Source organism: Lutjanus erythropterus, chromosome 16, assembly GCF_056507025.1.
Source record: "Lutjanus erythropterus isolate fLutEry1 chromosome 16, fLutEry1.hap2, whole genome shotgun sequence".
In the NCBI taxonomy this organism is placed as follows: Eukaryota; Metazoa; Chordata; class Actinopteri; order Lutjaniformes; family Lutjanidae; genus Lutjanus; species Lutjanus erythropterus.
This window is the reverse complement of record NC_139332.1, coordinates 2361470-2379314: the sequence shown is the minus strand read 5'-3', so window position 1 is coordinate 2379314 and position 17845 is coordinate 2361470. Positions and strand designations below refer to the sequence as shown.

Sequence of the window (17845 nt, the reverse complement as noted above, 5' to 3'; positions counted from 1 at the left end):
TCATGTCCATGTTTTCATTCCATTTAGCTCGTTCCAAACACATATGGCAGCTGCAACAAGTTCAGAGTGGCAGCTTGACGCATGTCAAAATACTTTCAGTGTGTGTTTGCAATTTAAAACAATGGGTCTACTTTAAAATGTGAGCATCAGACGCATTTAGTTGAAATAAAATTGACATGTGGCCCGAATCCTCTTGTGTATTTTATATTTTACATTTAGCTTTTATTTTGATGTGTTGTTGCTTTCAGTTCTGTGTCAACTGTCTTCCTTTTATTCTTCAAATTAATAAGTACAAATAAAAAACAGGACTTTGCAAAAAACACAATTGGACAATTTTTTGAATTGTTTGTTTGTTTTGGTTTGGTTTTCTTGTTTTACCTCTGTTGATTCTGATTTAAAATTGTAATTAATGTCTGTTTTCAGCTCATAAAATGTTAAAAGCTGTACTCTTTTATCATATCCTGCAGGGTGCTGTCATCAAACAAGACTCCATCCTTGAGCTGCTGCTGCAGCAGGACATGGCACCTGCCACAGGAGTGTGGCGCCCTCTCTGGCGAGATGGTGGAACTCGGGAGCCCACTGCAGGATCAACCATTGGGGAGCTCGCTCTTTTACAAAGACAACACAGCCTGCTGCAGGAGGAGCTGCTGAGGCTGCGGGACGCTGAGAGCCGCTTCAAGGACAGCGAGAGGGCCCGGGCCAAGCTGGAGCGGCAGGTCCGACACATGAAGGTCTGTGGTGGGGCTTCATCTGCCTCCCAGCAGCTGGGAGAGCAGGCTTTTCAGGTAAGGACATTTGTATTGGAACTCACAAGAGATATTTCAAAAAGTTAGTCCCCTACTGCTAATCCTAGTCTCATCAGTGAAGTCCTCAAAATACTGAAACCTACACTTCCCAAAATGCAAGTCAGCAGCATAATTTTATTAGACACAACCTGCTGGTAAACTCCCACATTTTTCAAACTTCACACCCCTAGTTTGTAAGCAAAGATTTGTGGTCCCAATCCCAAATTGATGATAACATTAGGGTTCTTATTCTGTCATACAAACTTCATCAGAATCACATAAGACCTTATACAGCTATGGGGAATAAACTGTGAACTTTTGATGAGCAAAAAAGTGGGAGTGCTCCTTTAATTAAACTTTTTCTTTTCTTTTTTTAATTAAGCAGCAGTACACTTCATGGTGCCTCGTATTCTCTGATTTTCTACAGTCTCTTTCTTCTGTTCTGCCTGTTTTAGTCTGTGTCTCTGCAGTCAGGCAGGGAGCTCTCACCTGAAGATGACCCCCCACAGGCCGGCCTGGACCCCGTCCACCAATCAGAGGGCCTTCAGGACAGCAGCGATTTGGAGGTGGACATGACATCAGATGATGATGATGATGATGGGACGGCATCTGAAAGCTCTAAAGGTCAGATTACAAGAGGAAATGACTGTGAATGTTGTTGTATCATTTTGGTATGATGGTGTTTTTTGAGTAATGATTCTACACTGGAGGCTACAGTCAGGCAAACAGGCAGTGTCCTATGGCACAATATCAGATTTCGCTCTAAATTACTGTTAAAGGGACGGTTACACCCAAAATCAAAAATACAGATTTTTTTTTCCTGGCATATAGTTCTACTTGTCCATCTAGATAGTTTTGGTGTGAGCTGCAGAGTTTTGGGCATATGAGCCTGTAGAGATGTCTGCCCTCTCTCCAATATAATGGGACTAAATGGCGCTAAAAATAAATTTGGAAACCAGGGTATCTTTCCAAAAATCATGTCCCAGTTACTCAAGATAATCAATAGCCCTTGTTGTGAGCAGTTTCATGTAGGAACGTCTTTCTTACTGCAGTAAAATCTACTGGAACTACTTTCTTTTCTATTAGAAAGAAAGTAGTTCCTACATGCAACTGTTCACAACAAAGCCTGTGGATTATCCTGCATAACTGGGACATCATTTCTGGACAGAGATGCTGGTTTTCAATTTTTCTAAAGCACCACAAACTGTGCCACCTAGTTCCATTATACTGGAAAGAAGGCAAACATTTCTACATCTCCAAAACTCTGCAACTCACACCAAAACTATCTGGATTACTCATAGATAATCTGGATACTTCTGATTTTGGGGTGAACTGACCCTTTAAAGTGTTGAGCCTCAATACATTTCACAATTCATTTAAGCTGGGGAAAAAATGGAGGACTTGGTGGCACTTTTGGCCACTGTGGACCCTGCTAATTGGGTTAATATTCCATATAAACAAAATTAGAAAATGGAATTCAGTTCTCATAAATTGTGTATAATTAAGATTTTGGAATTGTTTTTACATTTTCCTATGGACTGACCATCTCCAGACTTCTATCTCCAGATAGAAAAAATTAAAACTTAAAAATGGGAGTACTTTCATTTCTATTCATGCCTTGCGTTGGCTGAGTGCCTGACTCAACTTGTAACCGGCAGGTCTGCTCATCTTTCCCATCGTCACGCCTGCTTTCAAGAATTACATCCGCTCCCCTGACTGTCATGGCTGCTTAGATGAGCAACTACTGTAGGCGAGTTACTCATGTTACTTTTTTTCCTACTAATTGCACTTTGGGCAACAGCACGAACTCATTAAAAAGCCTGTGTTTGATGTTTTGCTGGATATTCCTTGTTTCTTCCACACAGGTGGTATATACTGTATGGAAAGTACAAATACTGTATAGGGACAGAGTGCTGGTCAGATTCTTACTGAGGTTGTAAGAGAGTATTTTATTCTCCTCTACAAGGATTATAGACTGGCCTTTCATGGTGTTTCCTGGTTTATAAAACTGGTTAATTTTCTGACATGACGATTGAGGTGACACATTTATTAAAGTGTCTCAGAAGATGTATGTTACAAAACACACATCATAACCCTGAAAGTGATATGGAGATGTTACCATCCATCTTAGTATGATTGCCGTCATGTAAAAGGTACCAGGGTGTTTATCCAGACCCACGTGTTAAACTGCCATCAGATTAACATAACTGGGTACATGTCTGTATGTCTTTTAAAAGCAACTGAACAGCAGTTGATGAGCTCTCTGTGCAGTGAAACACTTTCCGGCCTGAGGGTTGTGCTATGAAGCAAGATTGATGGGTTAGAGAGGTCTGTTTAGCCTAAAGTCAGAGTTTTCAATATAGCAAATGTGCTTCTCTTTTAACCTGGCTAGATCACCATGGTAACTGATGCTGAAGTCTGGTCGGGAGCAGCTTATGTTCAGAGTTTCAGATTAAAGCAAATGTAAAAAGCGCTGCTCTTTAACTCAGTGTTTCCCACATTTTTTTCTAGGGACCCGCTTTTTAAAAATGACAAACCATTGTGACCCAGTTCACTACAGGTCTTATTAATAAATATTGGGGGAGTTAAATTTTTTTATACATTGTGATGCATGCATATTAGAGCATGAGATCTGTGCAAGAACCTGTATTTCTCACATATTTCATGGACTTATATTGGGTTTGGACTGTCATTGCCAATTCAGATTACCCCCATGTATTGTCACCATCACTGCCAACTCCTATTGTTTGGTACATAGGGAAGTTTGTTAAGAAAAATGTCGGGCTGTAATTGGGTTTGGGCAGAAAGATGCTAATGAGGGAGGGGTTCGAGTCGTGTTCAGACAGAATTTTGTAGGGTTTTGGCCTTTTTGGGCTCAACAGGCCATCTCAATCTTTTTTTCCTCTCATCAAGAAAACAAACCTAAAAAAAAAAAGTTCAATGACTTTACCAATTTTTTGATTTTTGTGGGATTCTAAAACTCAAAGATTCAAGTTTATCTAAAGAAGGAAAGTAAATGATCTCAACAAAACATTATTAGTTGGTAGAATTTTTTTTTACAACTAAAGAGTTTCAGTTTGGCTCAAAAATCTAGTGAAGTAAGTTGCCTTGACATTTTGAATTTTCTGAACTTTTTTGTTTTTACAATATAGAACATTTAAACTACTTCATAAATAAGACAAAATCAGTGCATTTAAGTAGAATTAACAGGCTCTTGTTTTCTTCTTATCAGTAAAACAATGCACACGTTTTAAATGCTTTATAAAAAATGTACTGTACATATAAATCTTAAATTTGCAGAATTTCTTTCATAATCTTAATTTTTAGGGGACCCAAATAAAATCTCCTGTGACCTACCTCTGTGTCACAACCCAATATTTGTGGATGACTGCTTTAAATAATTATTTTTCTGATGAAATTCTTTATGAATGATGTAGATTCTTAGCTGAGCGAAGACATCATATACGCAAAGTGTCTGAGCTGTACATTAGTGATGCCACAGAACAATCCTGTGTGATGTGATTACAGCAGCACAGACTGTAGGTAGGTGTGGGTATGTGATGCAGAAAATCATTTTTCCCATTTGCTTCAGGTCAGAATAACACTTTAAATATTTCACAGCAGATCATCTACACACTGAATGAATAATGAAGCAGCTACAGACACTTTAAAATTATGTTTTTATGCTTCATCTGGATTTCCTGCCAAGTCTGTTTTACACTGCTGATAACTGCAGCTCAGAACACTGAGTAGAAAATTGATTATCAGGGATAATTAGAGTTGGGTACCATTCACATCTGAACTGATTCAGTACTGATTCCAGTACTTTGAAGTACCCACTTTCAGTACTTAATGCTTTATTGGCATGATGTAATACTGTACATATTAACAAAGCAAAGCATTTCAGATGTAAAAAATAAACATATAAAAACACATAGCATTATACTACATATTATTCTTTTATATATATTGTACTTTTCTATTTTTATATTTTTTATACTTATTTTATATTATACTATATATTATACTCACTAAATAATACTAAATAATAAATCTCTGTATTAACAAAAATGTAATTTCAATTGTGAGAAAGTCCAAACTTCTCAATTTCAACATTGTTATTTATTTTGAATATTCTGTTATTTATTAAAAGCAGTTTACACACCACACAAAATAAAATCCCTACCCTCTTTAATCCGTCCTGTCAAACCTGCAGCCTGTCACTTTGTCACCAGGCTAATGATGTTGTTTTGGTCGCAGAGGAAACACGTGATGTTCTTCCTGTTATGTTGTTGATGTCATTAGCAGCTCTTGCAAACTGTGATATTTCCCTGTTAATAGTCAGCAATTCACAAATACTGGTTTTATACTATGGTAATAAATCTCACACACTGTTGCGGTGTATTAAATATCATGTTGTTAAGGAGTTTCAGATGCAGCCTGTGGCTGAGTGTTAGCTAATGCTAGTAAAATTGCTAAGTCAACTAGAGGGCTTTTCACACTGCATATTCTTAGCTCAGGTCTGTCCTTAACCCTGGCCTGAAGTTAACCTGGGATAATTTAGCCCCTTTTCATACACACATTGTTAACCCAGGATTAAGCTAAACCCAGGGATATATGATTCACACTGCCCTTCTTCTAGCTCTTTGTTAAAGCCTCTGTACACACACACACACACACACACACACACACACACACACACACACACACACACACAGGTGTTTTACATTAACCTGGCTGATTATTTTCTTGTTATAATTGTGTGTGGCAGCTTTTAGTCCTGGGTTTAGCCAATGTTCAGGGGATAACCCTGCAAACTCAGGGCTAACTCTGCTCCAGAGCAGGGTTTAAGCCTAGGCTAACAGCTCCCTTAGCCTGGGGCTAAATGCAGTGTGAAAAGACCTCAGGACAGTTAACTGGGGTTTTCTTTGACTTTTTTATCTTGAACAACATTATCCAGCAAGCCAATTAATCACCTGAAGATGTTGATGAAGTTGTTGATGCCTAAATGAAAGTTTTGTTGTAATGGAGGGTTAAGTTACATTGTTCAGGTGCTGACTCAGGCATGCTAACATTAGCAGCTGCTGTAAAGTATTCAGCCTTTCAGGCTATGAAAGCAGTGCACACTGTATTTTGTGTTTAGTTAGATGTGTTGCCCTCGCTAGCTTTCATTTCACATTACACATACTGCAGTAAAGTTTAACCACACTTGCGACCGCTTTCGGCTTGCTGTTCACCTGACTCACTCCACTGACTCAATAAGCTGCTGCTCGCTCTAACGCCTCTCTCTCCCTTTTTCCTGTTCTCTATACTCTGAGATACTCTCTCACTCAGATGTGCTCCCAGGTATCAAAATTTGCCATTGACTGATTAAACATGAGTTGGTAGTCAGTGGGACTGACACAATTCAGTCTGTACCCTGTAAAGTACCAAGTTTGGTACCCAACTCTATGGATAATAATCTTTTAATCTTTATCTTTCACTTTGATTTGGCCAAAAACTAAAGTGATTTCCATGTTTCCTTCATTGGGGAATAGTGTCCGACCGACAGTATCATGTAAATATGCTGTATTAAGTTTTGTATCAAGTCTTGTTTGTCTTGATGAAGGAGGTGTCAGCAAACCTTTTCTACTTGTCTGAAGTCTGAGAAAGAAAACTTGGTTAACACAGGAAGTTGACAACCACCGTCATTATTTCTGACTGGGCTTTTTTTGGTCAAGCCAGCTCATGAAAAGAAAGCCTGGCTGTGTTGAGCTTGCTTCGTAGCACAGGCCTCTGGTGTTACCTTTAAGTCCTAAACTGGTATTCAAATAAAGTCTCAAATAATGGCTCAGTAGGCAGCCCAAACAAAAAAACAGACAGCAACAGAAATGTGGCTTCACTAATTCAGGCTAACATGCTGTTATCAGGTTGAAATAATCCTGTTTATTGTCATCCAGCTGATTTTGTTAAAAGAAGGAACAGATCAGAAATAGGGAGGCTTTTTTATCATGTACTTTAACGTAACTGGCTATTATTTGAGAGTTTACAGTAAATTGCTTTTCAAAAGACTATTTTCTGATAGTGACTGTGAGTGAAATACCAATAAGTTTTGAAGACTTATCAATAGTCCCTCCTCACATGATGTTGTAACAGAATATTGGGTTGTAACTTGAAATATGTCAGATTATAGAATCAGGACACCACTGAAATGCCATTGTCTTGTCTAGTGGAACAGGGGACTGAATTTGGATTTGTTCTCTCTTTTTCAGATCTTCAAGATATTCCAGAGGAGATCTGATCCTCAGCATGTTTCACAGTGTTAATGAGCTTATAGCTATAATTGATTATGATGTAAACTGATTGACTCATTCAATGCACATTGTTGTGCTTTCTGGTCAGTATACCATGAAGCACAACTATGCACATGTCTATTTACTGCAAGTCTTAATGTTTATTTGGCTGCTTTGCTTTTCAGTAGATGGCTTGTGACAGTGAATTGTTTTATTTTTCAGTTATGCTTTGAATTGTTTGGATTTCCTTCATTTAATTGCATCATTTGACCAAAGGGGTGTGGAAACTGATGGATATTGCTAATAATATGTAATTCTATTAAATCTTAAGATTTGACTAAATCAGTAAAAACAGTACAACTGATGGTTAGGGTGGCTACTGTTTTCAACATATGCATGTAATTTTCAATTATTTTTATGTTGTACAAAAATAGCTGCAGTCAAATTCATGTAAAACAAGTAGGGCTCATTACCCCCCCAAAAATCAGGGATTTTTCCTTGATTATTTTCAGTATTTAGTGAAAATCAGTAAAAAAGAAAATTTGCACCTCTGTAGTTTATATATTTATGTCTTTCAATAACATTTGGCAGACTGGAAAGTGTCTTTTTGCAGCTTGAAACACAACAACTGTGATGGGACCGTTTAAACCGCACTGCTCCTTAAGAAAACTCATAAAAACTGATCTTCCTTAAAAACAAGCCATATCAGGAGAAAAGGGAGAAAACATCAGCAAGACAGAAACCTATACTAAAATACCAAAAATTAAATAACAAGCACAATCTAAGTCAATCCAATACAACTGCCCTGCAATAAATAGTCTTTTTACAATGTCTTATTATATTCAGGTTTTGTCGAGAGTGTGTCAGAGAAATGCTGATCCGTCTTTGGTAATAAACCATGAAGTATGCCAAATGTATGTGAATAAAGCTTTGGCAAATACTTATTCAAACTCACTTCAGCACATTTGTTCTATGGATTTGTGACAGACAAACAAAATCACAAGCATTTAGGCCTCTTCATGACAGCAACCAGAATGATGCGAATGAAAGCAATGTTTTGGATTAACTTTACCTGAAAGATCTGGTTGAAACTACTGAAAATGATGGCCATCTCAGTCTTATGGTTTTGGTCCAAGAGTCACTCATGAAACATTTGATAATAAATAAGACTTAAACTGAGGTCTAGAGTTTTAAGAGTTTCTGATTTTACATTTAAAAAACAGTAATTTAACACAAGATGCTGGTCTAGACTAGACTTTGAGGAAGCAAGGGGAATAAAAGAAGCAATGAAGAGAAAAGATGTAAGCAAAGAGGAATAAAGAAAACATGGAATTGGTGAAACTAGACATCTGTCCCTTTCGGACATCTTCCAATTTGTCAGATTCTGATGACAGCGGCACAGCTGGACCAGCTGTCAGTTCAAATCATAATAAGGGAGCAAGTAGTACAGTTTCATCTGCATTTGACTTTTTACTTTTCATATTTAACATCATTTGTATAAATAATTCTGGATCCTTAACATCAAATTTGGAAGTTATGATATTTGTAGCTTACATCAAATCTACTTTACTCCCAACGCAGTGTTTAATTTGAAGTGGTCTATGTGACTGGATGAAAATGACACTGATAGACAAGTGAAATGTGTTTATTGCTGAAAGACAACAGACACCATAGACAAGCTAGATAAAGTTAACATCACACTCTCCCTGACAGGCAGTCCTCCAAACTAAACAACAAAATGTAACTTCTCATTGTCTTCCATTTTATGATCTGACGCCTCTATGAGCAGTGCTAAAACCAGCTTCTAGGTCAGTGCCTTCCAAAACCTTTAGAAATGACTGTTACAATAATGGGTCATAGGTTTATTTGCTGATCTGCCACTGCTGTGGTTCAGGTCCAATTTTGTAGGAAAATTAGTTTGTTAGGGATGATAAAGGTTTGGTCAAAACAACAAAAAAGCTACTATGTTACAAGGTAACTTTGGTAACTTTCAACCTGGACCCTATTTCCCCATGTTTTGTGACTAATGGGGACAACGATTTTTGAATTTTTGGTCCAGTATTGAAGGAGACCAGTGCAGGTGTCAGCCATGAGCCAGGATGCAATGTAACCCCTACAGGCAACTGCGAACCGTGAATGTGTGTAATAATAAGAGTCTGATAACATTATGGGAAGGATCCCTACAGAGATAGAGCTTTTTGTTAAAAAGAAAGATCCTTTTGGTTTGATTCAAACAAACCCTTAATTCACCAACACGTTCCCACTCCCAACTCATCAAATACGGCAGTTTGAAACTATGATGCTGTGGGTACTCCTGTAGCATCAGTTTTGCAAGTACAGGTTTTAACCAGACATGCCAGATGGTTATTACACAGAAGCATCTCAGAAACTGTCCATAGAAACTGTTGGGAAATTTTGATGAACCATCTCTCATGTCTAACACAGGCTAACTTCAACCAATCATATCAACTCACCTAATCGAAGCCAAAGCTGTCTGGAAGAAGAGCGAAAACGTCCTCTCCATCGATAAAATCCTTAAATGTTGTTCTTAGCTCTTCTTTCAATGAAGGGATACTCTCCAGTTCTGATATAACTGATGCTATCACAGTATCTGCTCTAACCTCTTTAGGAGTCGCCATTGTTTGTTCAAGACGAGTCATTCCCATGGATGTGTCTCAGCGTTGGGGCACCTAAAACCACACCTGTCCCTCCTGGGACACGTACTGGCTTCACCACCTCTGGTGCAGACACAAACAGATAGTTTAGAGCGTGGCAAGATGGATTGTCATATAATCTTTCAAATCCAGTTGCCTTGCAAGGTAACTCCTGGTGTACATTAGCAATAATAAATATAATGTCCAAGTAGACTTTCAAAATGTATGTAAGGCACAAACACTGTTTGGATGGGTTTAGGCAACAAAGCACCTTTGTAGGTTGAGGAAAAGGTCATAGTTAGTCATAGCAATGTTGACTATTGGTTTTCACATGGGATACAAACCACAGTGTCCTGGGTGAAAGTCCTGTGTTTCTTTGACTCATTCACTTCCTCCATACAGACTTTCTTGCTCTTTATACTGTGTCACCTGACTTTGACATATTAGAACACTACAGCCTCCAGACATGATGCTACAGGATATCTACAGCACTGTAGTCTGAAGCATAGAGGCACTAACCAAGCTGCTGTATTTGATGCAATAGACTGAATTCAGCAAGTTAGATGTGCTTCTCTAATGTCTGACTGCCCTCTCCAGATGTTTTCTCTTAGATACAAAAACATTGGTAAATGCAATCTTTCCCAAACCTTTATGGTCCTGGTTTAAAGAAGACATCATTGACTGTTGCAGGCAGAGAGACAAACAGTGGTTCCCCCATGTCAAAGTCACACAGTTTTGCTTGGTTATAACAAAGAGATTCTCCTAATACTCACACTTTTACTTCTGAATAAATAAAATGAATAAGTGCCAAAAGTGCCCAAGTGCCCATAAAGACTGCAGGTGTGTTGAGGTTTACCAGAGCACACTGGGACACACTGGAGGACATCCTGTGGCTCACACAAAGCTCAGATGCCTTATTGATTTAGGACAGCCATACTGTACAGTAGTACAACTACAGTTACCATCTGTTGACTCTTGAGAGGATAAATACAACTAAGAAAAATGTCCAGCTATCTAGAAGCAAATAGGTCTACTCTACATAAAAGAGATATAACGTGATGTTATTTTAAATGCTTTCTGTCTGACAACATTTTTAGGGAATGCATTTCTCAAAGCTATATGAAAGGATATTTAATATTTATGCTGACAATGTCAAAATGTGATATTATTCTTATCAATCTCATCAGGAGGAATAGTTTGGGGTTTTTTTTATAATAAAGTGATTATCTGCAAAACTCTGCTATAACTGTTTCATGACAATAACTCGCATTTGGACATGAATAATAATATTCATGCTAAGCCCTGTGCCTGATTGTATGAAACCACTTAAGGCTAAGGCTTCCCTTAGATTATCATCTTAGGATGCCTTAGGAAAAAATCAGTTGCATAAAAATCACCCTAAGGATTTCCATAGGATGCTGTAAGTATTTGCTCTTATGTGTTGCTAAAAGGTCTTCAGTGAAAATTTACCACAGAAAACTTTATGGGACCCGTACCATGTCACAGTCTGTGTCAAAACTAAACAAGATGGTGGACACCCCAAAGAAAAAGTTCAAAATCTGATTTCATAAAGAAACAATAAACAACAGCTGACTTGCAGGACAGGCAGGTCAAAACTACAGCAATTCCAACAATGGAAAATGAGGAACAGAAGTCCAAGAAAACAACAGATAACACAGCAACACAGGAAATATCACCAAAGAATGACAACCAACTGACACAGAAACAGAGAAACACAAGGTCTAAATACGCAAGGAACTCATCACACAGGTGGAACTAACCAAGCACAGGTGAAACAAATGTTACTGAAAAAGAGTGGGAAAAGGTCAAAGATAGGAAGTAAAGACGAGGACCAGGACTAACAGGAACTAACAAAAACCTGCAAACCCTGACATACCACTCCCTTAAAAGTGAAATAATATCTGGGACATCAGACAATACCTAAATTTATGGTGACTGAAGAGGACAAAGAGACACCAAGGCACATTTTTCAAGACATGTAAAACTCACTGGACACTACACGATGTGAAGAACTTGTTAGACAGTATAGATGTGATGTTAGCACTAGCAACTTGATAACTAACTAGTCAGACATTAATGTAACTGTTTCATGCAACCTCTAAATACATGAGTAAAGAGGTTTTATGTAACACTCTTAAGTGAACCCCTAAGCGTAGGTAAATATTTTGCTTTCATGGAAAAAGTTTGAAACTTGAGATGGTTTATGCAACCAGGCACAGCATTTCACAAACTTTAACTTCTTTATATCTGTTGATAATTAAATCAGTATAATAATCTAAAACTATTTATTTCTCTGTTCAGACTGGTAGACATCAGCAGTGTTGTGATTTCACAGCAGCCAGATGATGGTGGGCTCTCTGTGATCTCTGAGGACCCTTCAGTTTTTGCTAAAGAAATAGTCAGTTTTGTTTTGCATGTTTTTTAACCCGTCTGACATAACTTGAAGATCTGTCAACCTTCCCTCTCCCTTCTCTGACAACCGCAATAGAAATAAGCTATGAGCTTTATTGTGTTTTTACCCTATCTATCTATCTATCTATCTATCTATCTATCTATCTATCTATCTATCTATCTATCTATCTATCTATCTATCTATCTATCCGTCTGCCAAATCAATGTAATATAATCCTCAGGATATATTCGCTTTTCAGTGGATTTTCATTGTAAATATGTTTGAAAGTGCTTGAACACCCCTTTGAGTTATGCAAATGCTTCTGTGGCTGCAAAATAATTGTGAACCTTCCACAGTTATGCTCATATTAGAATGTTCCAACTGTACATCTACTTCTCTGATATGAATGTATTTTAGGATACAATCTCTCTGAAATCTGATAACTTTTGTTAGCTATACAGGCAGGGTTAGTGCAATTGTTGATGGCAAATCCAACATAATATTGAGATGTATGAGATACTGTAAGCAGAATAAGTTATTATATATTCAGCAGATTTATTTGTCAGTGACAGTGTATGTTTAAAGGCCTAATGAAAACAAGGACTATACTTACTTTTTGCACACCTTTTTGTCATTCATGTGAATTGTATTACTACATAATAAATAAAAAATTGTAATACAGAATGTATTGTGGGTATTGTGAATTACTTGACTCAAACCCTCTCTTGTCTAATAGAACACAGGTCACCCACAGCTCCTCTCCATCACACCCAGTCCTCAGTTTCCTCTCCAGCCCTGTATAAGTATTCTTTAGCTCTGTTGCCTTCAGGATTTTTCACACTGAACCCTGAGCCCTATAGGCTAAGGGAGGTATTAGCCCTAGGCTAAGAAAGCTTTCACATTGGTACCAATGAAATAATAAAAAGTGACAGTGTGAAGTAATCACAAAATGATCACATCGCTTGGTGTACCAGCAGATACGTATGTAACTCAGTACTAGCAGAGGTGCAGTGTGAACCATATAGTCCTGTGCTTAGTTTAACCACGGCATGGTCCCCCAACACTATAAGCCCCACAGACCAACACACCAACAATCCCTTGTCTCAACACTCAGTTATGAACATACCCTCAGTGACTTTCAGTCCAAATCAGCCCAGCAGCTCACTTCAGCTCACTTCAGTTCCAACAACCTGACACAGAAGAAATACATACTGTCACCGTCCTCTGGCTCTGGTGGCTCAAACATGTCTGGACATGTCCTTGTTTCAGGTGGCTTTCAGGTTGTAGTGGTGTTTGACACTGAGACAGTGGAGTGGACACACCCCAGGTGTTTCAGAGTAGAGAGAACTGCTCTTTTTTTATTTTAAGACCTAATTTTATGTACATAGTTATTTTTTTATTCATTCAAATTCGGCTGAATGGTTAATGACATGTTTATGTGCTGTGACAAACTCAGATAGTTCCTAGTGGAGGATTTCACCATTCTCCATGTTTCTGAACCATACAACAGAGATCCATACAGCAATCCAGAGCCATACAGTGGACATTGTGGCCCTAGCTAGCTTTAATGTTTTGGAATATTTCCTTGATAGTAAGTTCCAGATGGGCCTAACAAAAGCTGTTCTAGCCTTCCAAATTTTGATTTGGATGTCCTCATCTGTCTCTGTATCTTTGCCCACAACACCAAGGGAGGTGAAGGGGTTATGGTAATGTTTTCTAGCCCTGCTCCCTACAGCCATCGCTTGTGGCGTTGATGTGCATCATCTTGGTCTTGTTTATGTTGATGTAAGGCCTGTCTTGGTCGATGCTGTTGCAAGCATAGAGCTTGAGACCCATGCTTAAACCAGACGGGACTCAACAGGTTCGGGTCGAGTCAAGCCTTAATTGTCACGTATTTCACAGGCTCATGCTCAATTGTAATACAGAATGTATTGTGGGTATTGTGAATTACTTGACTCAAACCCTCTCTTGTCTCACAGGCTCATGCTCAATTTTTCTCCCCAGTTTAGTCTTTGCCAATTCCAATCCAATTCCAATCCCTGCATGTATTGTCCCTGACACTGAAAACTCCTACGGTTTGGTACACAGAGGAAAGCTTGTTAAGAAAAATGATGGGCTACAATCGGGTTCAGGGTAAAATATGCCAGTGAGGGTCAGGTTCAGATCATTTACGGACAGAATTTTGTCAGCAGGCCTTGATGGGCTCAACATTTCAGGCACGATTAAAGCACTGTGCAAGATATCAGGACCACGTCATCTGCAAAGTCCAGATCATCTAGCAGGGACCACAGCATCCACTGTATTCCAGACTGGGCTCGTATTCCTGGAGAAGCATTTGCCCATCAGGTTAAAACCTCTTCCAGGTTTGAACCCTAAATAAATGAAATATTCTCAGTCCTGTTTCTCCAGTCCTATTCTTTGATAAATTATACATATATTGTTGTATTTAATGAAAAATTCTCATGAATGAAAATTTCACAGCTCACAGGCTGTAACACAATGCATAGGGCTGGTTTCCTGATGGCAGATGGCCATTTCTGAAAAGATAAACAGTTTTAGATTTAACAATGAATGTAAAACAACTCCTAAAATTATATTTAGCCCTTTCCCCTAAATGCCACAGTGGAGCCTTGTCTCTATATACAGTGTATGAGCACCATCAGGCCACACTGGTCAGCCATTAAGAACACCCTCAGACCACGTAATAGAGAAGGTCACCATTAAACACACCAACAACCAACCCACAGACACACAAAGTGAAAACATATCTTTGTCTGATTGTTGGTTTGATGGCAAATAAATATATTTCAACTAGTCACAAGTTAAAGAGAGCTCTAAAGTTTACTCTGTTCCTTTATGTCTGCCTGTGTATTTGTGAGCACAGCTGCAGACACTGTCTCTCATTATAATCCTCTAGACAATGTCAGCCAAAAGATGTTTATTAATAACCAACTGGGGCCTAGAGAGGGGAATAACTGACATAGTCACCCCCGCTGCCCCTGTACCCTGTCCATCCCCAGGAGAAATCCAATTATAGGCATTACAGGCCAGGTGATGGAATAGGGTTACAGGACAGGCATTCTTCCCCAAGTGTCAGTTTGTATTGTGTTTGTTCTATCTTCTCGCAGCCTCTCTCACAACTCCATCACCAAGCCAGATATACTCTTTTAAACATGAAGGAGCGTCCTGTTTCATACATGAAAATGTGTGCTTTTATTTATGAATTCAATCACATCTAAGTCTTTTGCCTTTCAAGTCAGCAGCAACATTTAATGAACAGAAATCTCAACCATTCCAGGCACTCTGTCATTCCTGAAAAGTGAAGAAGAATGTCTTCATGCTGTGACATATATGAAATCTTTACATCAGTCTGTGACTCAAACATGAAAAATAGTGAAAGTATTTCAAAATGTCCCTCAAAATTGCACACATTATAGTCTATCTATATCAAATGTGTGCTAGTTATGAGGTGAACAATTAGTCTTTTACCATCTTTCATCTCATTGTTTTGGTGCTGTTCAGTACAGTCAACCCTGTGTCTTTGTTTGTTAACATATTACCCACAGCTGTGGACATGACTTGAACTTTAAACTAAAGTTTTGAACTTTCAAGTAACATTAACACTATTCCTTCTCCATAAGTCAACAAATGGAAAAAAATGCACCAAGGATCTTTTGTGTGTGTGTGTGTGTGTGTGTGTGTGTGTGTGTGTGTGTGTGTATAAAAACTATGAGTTGGCCAACAAAAAAATGAAAGGCAGTAAGCAACCCGTGGTCGAACATTACAAACGGAGACACAACATCTTCCAACTTCGTTCAACACTTGAACTTGCACAAAAAATGGTAAGTTAGTGAGCTAATGCTTAATGTTACCTTAACAGCTAAGGAACTTTGTAAATCAATGAGGCTGGAAACCCACTGATATATTAGGACTTGTTTAGGACTCGAAACTCAAAGATTAGGACTTGGGTTCCTAATGGACCTTGCAGTGAGTGTTTTCTCAACTATATTGATTGTCCCCTATTATATCACATATTGTGGTTGAAGCATCATGTTGTCACTCCCAACTCGTCAAACACACTGGCTTGGTCAGTAGCCCCACGCTGCAAACTAAGACACTGTTGGTACCTCTCTAGTGTCAGTTTTGCATGAGCAAGACTTCAGGGTCCAGTTAGCAATAATGCAAGAAATGGATAACATGAAAGCTCCCTTAAAAGTGAAAAAAAAAGCAACTTGTTTTTCTCCTGGTGGCTGACTGCAGTACAGGTTATGAACCCTGCCCGCCTAAAGTTAAAAGGTAGGACTTGCAATATTTCTATAGTGACAAACTAGAACATCTAATGAATGTTTCAAAAAGCTTCTGTCATTTTAGGTAGTTATTATTACGTTGATGTTTATTCAAGTGTTCATTTCTCTGATCAGTTTGGTTTTAGTTATTAGTTATTTTATGATATAAAAACAGGGTTTCATGTCATGATTGACAACAGAGTTCTGCTTGCTTCTGAGTCAGCCAGCTGTTAGGGCGGGAACATGAAACTGTGGCTTGAGCAAGTTAAGTTAAAAAGAAGTCAGTGTTGCTTTGGGTTTCACACAGGACATGAACCCCAGTCTTCTGGATGAAAGTCCTGTGTTTTTTTGACCCATTATCTGTCCCCACCACCTCCTCCTTCTCTGGACTTTCTAGCTCTTTATACTATGTCGCCTGACTTCAACGGCAAATCAAAACATAGGCTAGACCTGCAAGACTCCCTAAAAGCTTGATATTTTGCCCAGATGGGCATGGTTTTGCAAGACAGAAGTGCAAACTTCAGCAGGCTTATGGTGAGCTTGGTGACTTTTCAGCCCATGCTCTGAGTACATGACAAAAAGTTGGACTGAGTGTCAAAATATAGAATTCTTTTATTTCTAAAGGTTGGAAAATTAGATATGAGATAGATATGAGAGATGTTTATTTTACGTTTCTAAGTCTATCTGGGTAAATACAAAATATCAGAATAAAGACCCCAAATCTCAGAATGGGTAATTTAAGAATTCATACACAGTAAGGAAAAACTCATTGGAAAGTCTAATGTGAACTCTAAGGTTAGTTGAGGTTGCAGCCATGCTGCAGTACAGGGAGCCAAAATCTAAGCGTATCTTCATTCAGAGGGTGAAGTGACAAACCAAAGTGAACTGACAAGACTGTGCATCAGGCACACAAAACTGTGTGTGACACAGGATGTAAGGCTTCACCCCCAGGTGAAATACTATGTTTTTAGGGAGTCCTTAGAGCTGCGCCGTCAGAAATGACAGTAGAGGGGTACCTGCAGCATCACAGTTTGAAGCTGAGGGGCACTGATCAAGCGTTGGGAGTGAGAACAGGCTTGATAGAAGATGCAATTCATATCATCAACTCCTATTAGCAGGCAGCAATAGTTATGGTGTCTTAATCCCATATCACATGTCTTTCACTGTAAACTTAAATAGTGTCAAATGGATAAGAGATTGTAATGGTGCTCTGCTCTCTCAGTGGCAGCAACAGCTGTTGTTTTCTGTAACTGCATGGTGCCAAGAACAAAAAGTAAAATTAAATATGGAAATCTGCTGCTATAAACTTTTTTAAGCAGTTTATTTTGAATAAAAACAGTAGTGGACCCTGAAAGACTTAGATTATAACTCATCAGCTGCAGTCTGACGATCATAAAGCCACCACTGACAGGTACTTTTATTCTGTGACTAACAT

General features: G+C 38.5%; 1 protein-coding gene across 4 annotated transcripts in view; it reads left to right on the top strand.

Moving 5' to 3' along the window:
- Positions 1-8489, top strand: part of arhgef2a (Rho guanine nucleotide exchange factor (GEF) 2a) — a 48102-nt gene extending 39613 nt beyond the window's left edge. For 2 of the 4 annotated variants that reach the window (XM_084738818.1, XM_084738817.1), the window contains 4 exons: positions 468-785; positions 1241-1409; positions 2444-2535; positions 7037-8489. In XM_084738818.1, the coding sequence (XP_084594944.1) occupies positions 468-785; positions 1241-1409; positions 2444-2535 (579 nt within the window). In that variant the 3' untranslated portion in view covers positions 7037-8489. The remainder of the gene's footprint in view (positions 1-467; positions 786-1240; positions 1410-2443; positions 2536-7036) is intronic. The other 2 variants (XM_084738821.1, XM_084738819.1) reach the window with 1 other exon arrangement.
- The last annotated feature ends 9356 nt before the right edge of the window (positions 8490-17845 follow it).